This window comes from Vipera berus (assembly GCF_964194415.1).
Source record: "Vipera berus genome assembly, chromosome: 5".
Lineage (NCBI taxonomy): Eukaryota > Metazoa > Chordata > Lepidosauria > Squamata > Viperidae > Vipera > Vipera berus.
Window position 1 is genome coordinate 50,852,394 of NC_138207.1, and position 10,987 is coordinate 50,863,380.

General features: G+C 36.0%; 1 protein-coding gene across 1 annotated transcript in view; it reads left to right on the forward strand.

The window, feature by feature from the left end:
* LOC308668561 (VPS10 domain-containing receptor SorCS3-like) overlaps positions 1–2,419 on the forward strand; it is a gene marked incomplete at its 3' end in the record, with an annotated part of 516,653 nt that extends 514,234 nt beyond the window's left edge. Inside the window, exons 26-27 of the mRNA XM_081328566.1 lie at positions 1,022–1,182; positions 2,355–2,419. Coding sequence (XP_081184692.1) covers positions 1,022–1,182; positions 2,355–2,419 — 226 coding nt within the window. The remainder of the gene's footprint in view (positions 1–1,021; positions 1,183–2,354) is intronic.
* Positions 2,420–10,987: the final 8,568 nt, after the last annotated feature.

Below are 10,987 nucleotides of genomic sequence, written 5' to 3' on the forward strand. Positions count from 1 at the left end.
GCAGATGAGCTGTAGATGAAGCTGAATTGCAGAACAGAAATCTCTGTACAATAGAGTTCTAAGTGAAGCAGCTGAAATTCTCTCAGTAATCCAGTGGCACAGAGGATCGTTACAACTAGGGACGTCCTTTCTGCAGTGGATGACAAGGATGTCTAAATATCTTGTCATGCTCTTAATGCTCTACCATTTCTCCTGGACCTGGCTAGGTTGGACTAGAAGACCTCCAATGTCCCTTCCAGCTTTATTCTGATTGATGCCTTCTTGACTGTTGGACTGTTGATTAGGTTTTTTTCCAATCAATGTGCCAGAATCAGTCTTCATACTGGATAGAAAATACCTTATCTCACCAAAATTTCCAGGGGATTTTGGTTAGGTTCAGATTAGAGAAGCCAACTCCAATGCTCCCATGAAGTTGTCTCTTCCCAAAATTGTTTCATTAAATAGGATTTACTGGCATACAAATGCTACAAAAATGTGATCCAGTGGAAATTTTTTTCTCTAGTCAGGATTCAAATTAAAAAAGAAATACAAGGGCTTGTATTGTAATATTTTAGTGTAAATTTCCTTCCTTCCTTCTTTCCTTCCTTCCTTCCTTCCTTCCTTCCTTTCATTCTTTCTTTTCCTTCCTTCCTTCCTTCCTTCCTTCCTTCCTTCCTTCCTTCCTTCCTTCCTTCCTTCCTTCCTTCCTTTCTTTCTTTCTTTCTTTCTTTCTTTCTTTCTTTCTTTTTTTCTCCTTAGTGTTTGCATTAAATGCCAATGAGTATCAGCTTTCATATCTGACTCTCTTATGAATATCTGACTCTCTTATGAATTTTTTCTACCATGTTAAGTACTTTCTCCAACTTACATAGTGAAATTAGTCCTAGCACTTACAGATACATTTTTAAAAGTCCTCCTTTCTTCCTTTTATTTTTGTGACACAACTTAGCTAAATAATAAATCATTATTGCTATTAAGAAGACCAATATATTTGTTATTTAAAATAGTTACCTAACTGAAGATTTGTTTCTTTTATATGCAGGAAAATTCCATGGATCAACATCTATGCCCAGGTCCAACATGATAAAGAACAGGAGATGATTGGTTCTGTCAGCCAAAATGAAAATGCACCCAAAATTACACTTAGTGAATTCACAGACCCTGAAGAACTCATGGACAAAGATTTGGATGCACGGGTTATAGGTAAACAGCATGGGCATCCATCATTCAATGATGGCGATAGTCACCATCCCAATCACACATGTCCAACTAAGGACCTGAATTGTCAATGTGAAAGGAGGAGGAAAAGCATCATAATGTTTTCTGTAATCAATTCATATCATATTAAGAATATAATTCAAATTAAATCAGTTTTAGTTTTTGATGTGACCCCACCCAACCCCAACACTTTATTTCACGCTGGTTCAGAATTAAAGTGTTGCCCAAAATATAATTGTATCACCTTTAAACATATAGAAAATTCTTTGCTTCTTATTTTCTCCCATTGATGAATATAAGTATTTCTCAGATCAAGTAGATTTACATTAATAGAAAAAATAAGAAATAGATTGTCAAATTTAACCAACAAGCAGGACTAAAATAACTTAGGTGAACTCATACCAAGACATTAAAATAAATAATATTTATTAAAGAAAAATTAGGAAGCTATAACAATAGAATTCTAGTAACTACTGTTTCAAGAATAAAAAAAAAAGTATTCAAATTCTTCTACAGCTCCTTTTCTTCCCTGTCATAGACCCGATTGCTTGACTCCTTCTTTTGTATGGGAAAACCATCTGCTTCTTACATTTGTAGTAGGCAGATTCTGTTACCCTTATTTTGTGAGAATTAATTCATACATATATTATCTTCTGGATAATATTACACTGTTTTTCTGCCTGGAAATTTTTCAACTCTTGAAAAATAATAAAGCATTAGAAGGCCACCATTGAAACACATAAATTGTGTTTCAATAAATACAGGGGGGGGGGAGATTGAATGAGAAATTGTAACAGACAGTCCAGTAATGGTTAATATCACAAAAAGGAAGCTACTGCTTCCACTTCAGCATCTGAATTTCTGCTTAACTCTTTCTCATTTGACTTCCATCTTCTACTGTCACACTATCCATCACTCTTTTCCATAATTCAATGCTTTCTGATGTCTAGCATACAGCATCCTTATTTTATATGGAGTAATTTCTTAGGTTCTCAACTAAACCAAAGATGGAAAAACAGCTTTGTTGTTTGTGCATCGATTTCCACATACCATTCACCTGTCAGAAAAAAAATGTCTGCTCAAATTAAAATAATTTCAGAATGAAATTAAGATGCAATTTGCAAATTTACTTTCTCTCTCTTTTTTCTTCTGCTTAGGAAGCATCTCAACGATCTCCAACAGTGAAAGCACAAAGGAAATACCGAACTGCACTAGTGTTTAATAACTGGAGTCCATTTTGACAATAACATTTCCCAGTTTTTATTTTGTAATTAATATTATGATTAGATGAAGGGGAATTCTTCTTATTCTTATTAATATTAATGGTGTGGACTTTTTTGTTTTCTTTTTCAGGGGACATTTATAAGTGAGCATTTGGCAAACCATATCACAATATGATATACAGCTGAATGAAATTGTGGTATAAGATCCCAAATTTCAATTGAAGAATTGTGGGGGTTTTGTTTGTTTTTGCCAATGGCAATCTCAAAAGGCTATTTAATGGCTCTTACCAGATTTGTCTGTGTATAGTGCTTTCTTATTCTGATTCAGATAACTGGTGTTATCGGATAAATCTTGAAAACTGTTTCTGTGAGGTCCCTTCTGAATAATGTTTTTAGATCCCAATGAGTGTGGGTGGGGTGCACAAAATGGCTCAACCAATATTGACCAAATGTCTGAAGAGACTCTCACTGGTGCATGTTCATACTGATGGTATAATGTAGATACTTAACATGTAAATATATTTTTATTTCTTGATAAATAATTTAATGTTTAGCAAAATATAAATTTAAAATAAACTACACACAGACGTACACACAGCACACTTGTTTTGCATTGATATCAGAAGCAAAACTGTTAAATGGAAGCCTGCAGTGAACAACTGTCACATGTGGGATCTAAATGTCTATCAGTTGTCTGTCCTATTTAAATCTGTTGCCTTATTTTAACAATACACTGCCAAGGAATCCCCTAAAGAAGGAAGCATGTATTGGGTTTAGGCATGTTTCAAAATACAGTGTAGTTAAGTCAGTTTTCTCTTCCTTACAGGAAGGTGGTAAGGAGAGGGGTGTTAATTACACCCTCTAATAGATTTAGCTGCAAAACTCTGATAATATGATGCAAAATCCATAATATCCACATTTTAATCAGTTAAGCTGTATGGGAAAATATTCTTCACCATAAGGAAGCCAAATAAAAAGTCCAAGACTGACTTTTAACCTGTAGTGATGGCCACTATCTGGGACTTTGCTGTTTTTATTTTAACATTTTAATCTCAACTCTTTCCCACTTTTTTCTCCATGCTCCTTTCATATGATTTTACTTTGTATTTTGCTTCCAGCTCATCTGATGCGATCAGATGGTAAAGTTAAATAGGTTATGTAATGTTGGTTTTGGATTTTACCGTTCTAAACTGCTGTTTAATCAAAATAGAAATATTAATGTGCTACAATCTGCTACTGCCATGTTGACTAATTCTGAAATTTTATTTTATATATTAATCAACTTTATATAACTGCTCATCTCAGAAAGGTGACAATAAAAAGCAATAGTAAAATCAAAACATTAATCAAGTACAATTACAAACCTCAACAAAATTGTTATAGGAAGACAGTAGAGAACTTTGATGTTAAAAGGAAAGCAGCCATCACATTAGATCACCATTTCTGACAGACTCCCCAAGCCTGCTGACACAGCCATGTTTTAAAGACCTTCCAGAAGACGTCCTCAAAGGTGCTCAGATTGGGGAAATCTCTTCTATGACATTATTATTATTTTCACTGAGAATATAATAGGCTAATATACAATCACAGACTTTCACTTTATAATGTACTATATGACCATTTCATTTGTTGGGAGCATATTTCAATGACCTCAATTAGCAAAACTATGCTTGATCGATTAACTATTCTGAGATCATATCTGTGTAGTAAAAAAAAATCCATATTTTATGTTCACCTAATGATGGGTGGGTGACCTTTGGCTGTTATTTGCCCGATGACTGATGATGTTCAGAAACAGGATCAGCAAAAGTGCCAGGAATGGAAGAAGAAGCCTGAAACTAGTTATTGTCAATCAACAGATCTTATTATTTTTACATCCAGAAAAAAGAAATCTATCAAAGAGAGGGAAAAAAGATTATAGCTCTGAGTAAAATAAAAACTTTAGAAGGATCAGTTTACAAGCTGGTGCAGCACTTTTAGATCTCGTGGAAACATTATAAAATGTTTCTACAAAACAAATATTACAATCGGAGAATTCACAAATCCACAGTTTAACATGAAAAACATGAACAATGTAGTATATGGAAACTGTTCTACTGAAAGTGTCATTTCAGGTACAGATTGTTTCTGTGTATTCAGAAGAATTTGTATTAATATACTTTTTATTAATAATGTATTTTGCTAGAGTGTTGATCCCTAAAAAAATCTGTAGTGATTTCTTAGGTTCATGTTTATACAGTAACCTCCAAAATGTAAAGAATATCTTCCTTATTCATGAGTGCTATGCCTCAGGAACTGTGGAAATAGTAACATTCCCAGTGAATAAGTTTATTACATAGGCAGCACAAAATACAGTTACACTGAGTTCCAGTTCTCCCTTATTCCAATTCTTCATCTAAGAAATTGAAGCTAGCACACGTGGTCCTGTCCTGTTTCACAGCTCTCCAAGATAAGTTAATCTGAGAGACAATGTTAGATTAATGGTGTCACATAAGATTGCTCCTTTCTCTCAATTTATTCTCAGCAAATTACTTACCTGGTGATTTAAAAAGATCTGTCTGTCCCTGCTATATGCAAAAAAGTGAAAATTAATGATTTATCTCTGCATAAAGCATGATTGACCCTCTCTTCATCCTTCCAATAAATTCCATGCATCCCCCACAGCTCTTCTCAGGATCACTGGCTTCAGTTTACATTTCAAATCTTTAATGTTGCTTGTCCAGCTAATGACAACTGCAATCTTTACAAAATGTTTATTCTAGGGATTTGTATAAAAAAAATTAAAGGGGAAGAAATGGGAAATAATAATAAAAAAGCACCAACAGCTAACTCAGCAAGTTAGCCTGTGTCTGCAATGTCAGTCTCAAATTGTTTGAGAAAATCATGTTCTTTTGTTAGTATTTGTGAAATACTTATAACTAAATTTCTTTCTTTGTTTATGCTGTGGGTTATTTGACATCTTTTTTTCCAGGCCTTAAAAATGCAGTCTGCAAAGCCTCACTTATACTTCAGCTGAAACGTCTTAGAATTTAAGAACATAGGAGAATACCAGGCCAGTGGAACTATGGAGGGATGCAAAATGGTATCCAGATGCCAAATTGTGCCAGTTACGCTTTCATGAGACTCGTATGGCGTTTTGGAGATGGCAGGAGAAATTTAATTAAATGATTTCTGTTCTTTTATTTACTTTAAGTGGGTGGATATCTTGAGAGGCATGGGTGTGCAGATTGAATTTAATCCAATAATTGGCATGAATATAGTTTATTTAGATACTTGGAAATAAGGACCATTCATCTTATAAGTAGTCTTACATCTAATTATCCTACCTCTGCCAATAATACTCTTAATGTTAGCTTCTATAATAGAGATAGGTAATGTATTTTCAGTCAATGCCTACATTTTTTAAACATATATAAGATTTTAGGAGATATGGGTAGTGATATAGTGACTTTACTAGTGATTTGTCTTGAGGTGGGAGCTTTTTATTTTTCTGAGCATAGGGATTTATAAGAATTTTTTTTGCAGTTTATTGTAAGTATTATAAAGAATTGAGAGGATGCAAGTAGCTGTGGGGACATTCTTGAAAGTATTCATATATATATACATTACATAAAGTCTGTAGAAAGACAGGCTTAGCACAATTTATTATGAAATGTAAATTATTATTCTTCTATTAGCACAAAGCCAGACAGAACACTAAATAAGGACTAAAGATTGCTCAAAGTTTTTTTTTAAAAAAAACAACTCTAAATTTCTAACAAAAGACTGGCAAAAGACTCGAATCTTTACAAATTATCTAAGCAATGAGAGAGTTGTGGTCCAATGTATTTCTTTTTTTTTTTTTATTGAAAAGTTTTAAAATACAGTTTTCCTTTAAAAAACCCCCCTCCCCCCTCCCTCCTCCCCTACCTACCTCCCCCCTATCCCCCCCTCCCCCTCTCCCTCCTCCCTCCCCTGCCTCCCCCCCCTACTTCCCCTCCTCCCCCCCTCCCCCCCCCCGACTTCCCAGAGCAAAATACAAGGTATATATCTAAAAAGCAATCATAAACAATCATATACTAACAATTATAAACTCTAAAATCCATCACTCTCTAGCTTATATAGAGTAAACCAATCCTTAATAATACTAAATATGTATAAAGAACTAAAATAAAAGAAAACTAGCGTCATTCCCATCTATGTTCTTCCACAATTCACTATTTCCTAAACATATTCTCATTTACACATCACAAGCACCTATCCCTATTAACCTCTCTAGCCAAAATAGGCTATAATAGATAGTTCTTACACAAATTAACCCACATTAACCCACAAAACTTTCTTCCTCTTCCTCTGTAGTAAATTGTCCATTAATTCCAAATTTGACTATCAGTATGTTGTGGAAGTTCCATAGATTTCTACTGGTCCTATTTTCTTATCTTTTTTGAGCGTTTTAAGGCAGCACGCGTCACCCTCTGTTCTCTAGGATCATCCAAAAGAGTTTCAGCTTGATCTCCTCCTGTACCATTCTCGTCCTTCTGTCCATCTTCATCCTCTTGATGTTCTCCTTCTCCAGATCCCTCTGCAGCTTCCAAAAGTGTTGATGGGGTTGCTTTTAAGACATTGTTGTAAAAATCATACGCTTGCTTCACAGTACCCAAACAGTACCTTTTGCCTTCATACATGAAGCTCAACCCAGCTGGGATCTCCCATCTGAACCTTATATCTCTTTGCTTGAGCTCTTGCACAAGAAATATAAAGTCCTTCCTTCTCTTTAAAAAGTGGTCCAATGTATTTCCTGTATAAGTACGGTCACCTCAAGCAATTTGGAAGAATTTCTTCCATGTGCCAGAAAGATGGTCTACAGGCTGCGGTGGACTTCTTTATGAAAACCTCCATATAAATCTTAACAACTGATCAGATTTGTAACAGGAAAAAAGTTATTTTAATAGTTTAAGCCTTTTAGAGCTTTAATACCATTGCCCTAGATTATGCTTCGTAAGCAAATAGTGCCATTTTTTTTTTATATAGGCAAAATGTTCCCTGTTCCTTGCACCAATTAGCCACCTGATTGCTATAAATGAGCCCTGATGGGTCAGTGGTTAAAGTGAACCTGGAATTTGCTCCTGACGGTGCTCAAGGTTGGCTCTGCATTCCATCCTTCTGAAGTCAGTAAAATCAGAACCCAGATTGTTGGGGACAATATGCAAGTAATGATTACATTGTAAACCTCCCAGAGAGTGCTGTAAAGTGCTAAGGGGTGGAATAAATGCTACTGTTACATCTTCTGCTATTGAAGCAATAGCATCCATAGGAACTAGCACCTTTAATTAGAATGACAAAAGCTGTATCAGAGTGTTGCACTGAAAACTCTGACATTGTGATGCACACAGAAAAGGTATTTGGCTTATGCTGCAATTCCATAATGTTGTTTTCATCAACCCACTAACCCAACCCTGCTGGATATGAGTAGTAAATACAGCATGTAACAAGACAGATAACTATCACCAAATAGAAATTAGCCAGGAAAGCTTGCTATTAGAGTACTAAATATGGGGGTATAGAGCATTGGTGTCAAACCATGTCATGTGACGTTGTGATGTATTGTCACTCTTTTTGCATTGACGGCAATGGGGTGGGTGCGGTTTTGGTATGATGAAACTGGTCCACGGGCCAGCTGTTTGACACCCTTGGTATAGAGGTACTCTTCACAGCATCTTCCATCTGTGAATCCAGTGATATCTGTGAATAAAAGAACACCATATCTGAAAAACTCTTCTTTTTGGGTGTGTGCGTGCATGTGTGTGTGTGTGTGTGTGTGTGTGAGAAAGAGAGAGAGAGGCTTCAATCTTTTCCAAAACAATACAAATTCTTCATAGCACACCATCAACTGCTGTAGCTCCCTCCCCTCCAACAGCCTGGTCATGAAGATGCCACATATCAATTTTGACTTGTTCTGGATGGAGGCAGAGGATGCAGAAAACTAACCATCCATGGCAACCATTTCATTGTTGCAGTTTAGATGCAGTTCAGATGGCAACCATTTCATGGTTGCAGTTCAGATAAGCCTCACTCCATAGATATTCTTGTATGGAGTTAGAGAGAATATATTCTCTATATATTCTTACCTATCCAAGAATTATTTCATTTAAATAGCAGTTGGCAAACGATCCACTTTGTACATCTCTCCATCCTAGTAAATAGGATAGATGTGGCTGTCCATGAGGTAAGATATAACTTACGAGTATTAAGCTACTTTCCAAGTTATCTCTACATTCCAAAGTATATTTCACAAGGCATGTGATTGAAGTGAGAAATTCCCAAAGCATATTTGGAGAATCAACTGGTTCCATAAGGTACTTATGAGCCAGACTATTTTAACCAGTTCTCCATTCGTGCAAAGACTAAAATTGGCCAGGGATGTATATACTACTGCTCAAAAAAAGGGAACACAAGATAAGACATCCTACTATTAAATACAGTACATTGTGTTGTTTAAGTGTTCCCTTTATTTTTTTGAGCAGTATATTTAGTGAATGTGAAATGTGGCAGCATACGTTCACCATTGCTGGACTGCTTCTGTGGAGCATCTGATCAGCCATTCGATCTCCTGTCCTTCTGCTATAGTAGCAGATACCAGATAGTAGACTGGTAGTCAACATTCAGAAAGATGAATTCTGCTCTTCTGTAATTTATAGCACAACAGTCCATTCTTGGGGATGGAATTCTGGATAAGAGAGGTTTTGTTAGTAACTGATCTGACCTAAAAAAAGGAGGGGTTTCATGTTCAAGAAGCCACCATCATTGTTCCCTTAAACAGTAAGGGTACAGCCTCTCAGGTTCTTACTTTTTTTCTTAAACCTTTGCGCATTATCTTCCATTCTCCTGATGCATTTATTATCACTATGTTGCAACTCTCCAACCATCCATATCAAGCACTCCCTTCAAGAGCCTGCTTGCATATAAAAAAGGGAGATGCCCTCAGCCAGAAGGAGTTCCTTAAAGAACAGTTCTCTTGTAATCATCCCACTGTGGCAACTAAAGTCCAATGCATATCCCTCTCTTTTACAATTTCCCTGAGATTATTGGGAGTAGGCTGTTGGAAACATTCATATAGTTGAATGCTATGTGTGGCTTGCATATATAAAGTAAAGCATCTTTATTGAATGCTTATGAAACAAGTCTGCCCAATTTTACAACTATCAAGTTGCCATAAACATAATAACTATCTTTTCATGGACACCTGACAAACTGATGTTCATTTGTTTCTCATTTTAAGGTTTAAATGAGTCAGACAACTGCAATACTTAAAAAATAAATAAGAAAAATGCATGAAAGATATAAATATACATATACATAAAAATAAATATATACTGTATTGGTTTTATTGTTGCATTTGAATATTTCTACTGTAAAAAAGGCAGTGATTTTGAAATTGTTGAGAATAAATGTATTTTTGTACATCACAGCTGTTGATATATATTATTTTAGTAGCTGTCCTATAAAGCAAGGATTCATGGTATAGTATTTTTCTTTCTTAGGCAGGAGGTCAAATGCTACATAAAATGTACTCTGGTTTCAGGTCCTTCCTTGACATGGTGTCTTTGGAGGACAGTTTTCAAGAAAAGTAGCATTTTTTTGCTACAATAAGCCTCCAACTTCACTAGCTTCTTCTGGATGTCATGCTGTCAAAGCCGTGTGTGCTGCACATTTTGGAGAAAAACATTTGGGATATCCCTCAACAAATTACACCAACTTAAACTTTTATTCCAGTGTTCCATTGATGCTTTCACAAAATTTATTGCATATGGTTATACATTATTTTATTCAAAACTATTCCTGTTATTGTGTAGTGGGTCCGACGCAAGGAAGAGACGCCAGCCGGTGTGTGAGTTCAGCTCTTTATTAGAAGGGGGTAGTGAACTGGGGACTGAGGGTTACCTGGCCTCCTTAAATACCTGGCCAGGTAAGCGGACAGCCAATGAGGTTGGCCCTAGGTTTCCCGCCGAAACTGGGTTTCCCGCCGAAAACCGTCCAGGCCAATGCCCCCTGGTGGCTGTTGCTATGCAGGTGCCTGCATACATAACACCTGTGCTATAGCCTATTCGCATCATTCAAATTAATACAAAAGGATGTGGGAAGTTTTCTAATTTTTCACACCTTTTTCATATTAATGTAATAAAAATCACATTTGGGAGTTAAAAGAATTAAAAACAAAAGCTAAATGTTTAAGTTAGTATTAAGATAAAGTAAGTATCTGAATGCAACCAGTTTAGAGGGAAGTAGTCAGTGATGGAATTGAGCCAATTCATACCAGTTCGGCAGAACCAGTAGCTAATTTTTTGTTGCCCAGGCCCAGAATGGACTTCCAGAAGCAGTATCCACACAGAGAACCAGTTGTTCACATAATTGAATCCCACCACTGGAAGTAGTCAAAGCATGGCGCTTCACTCTGTCACTAATCCCACCCCCAACAGCCTGGCAGAGACCTAGAAGAGTTTAGGTACAGAAGAATCACATTTCTCATACTAAAAAAAGAGTAATTTTGGTTAGTAGCTGATCAGAAAACTCAAATTGTATTGTGCCTC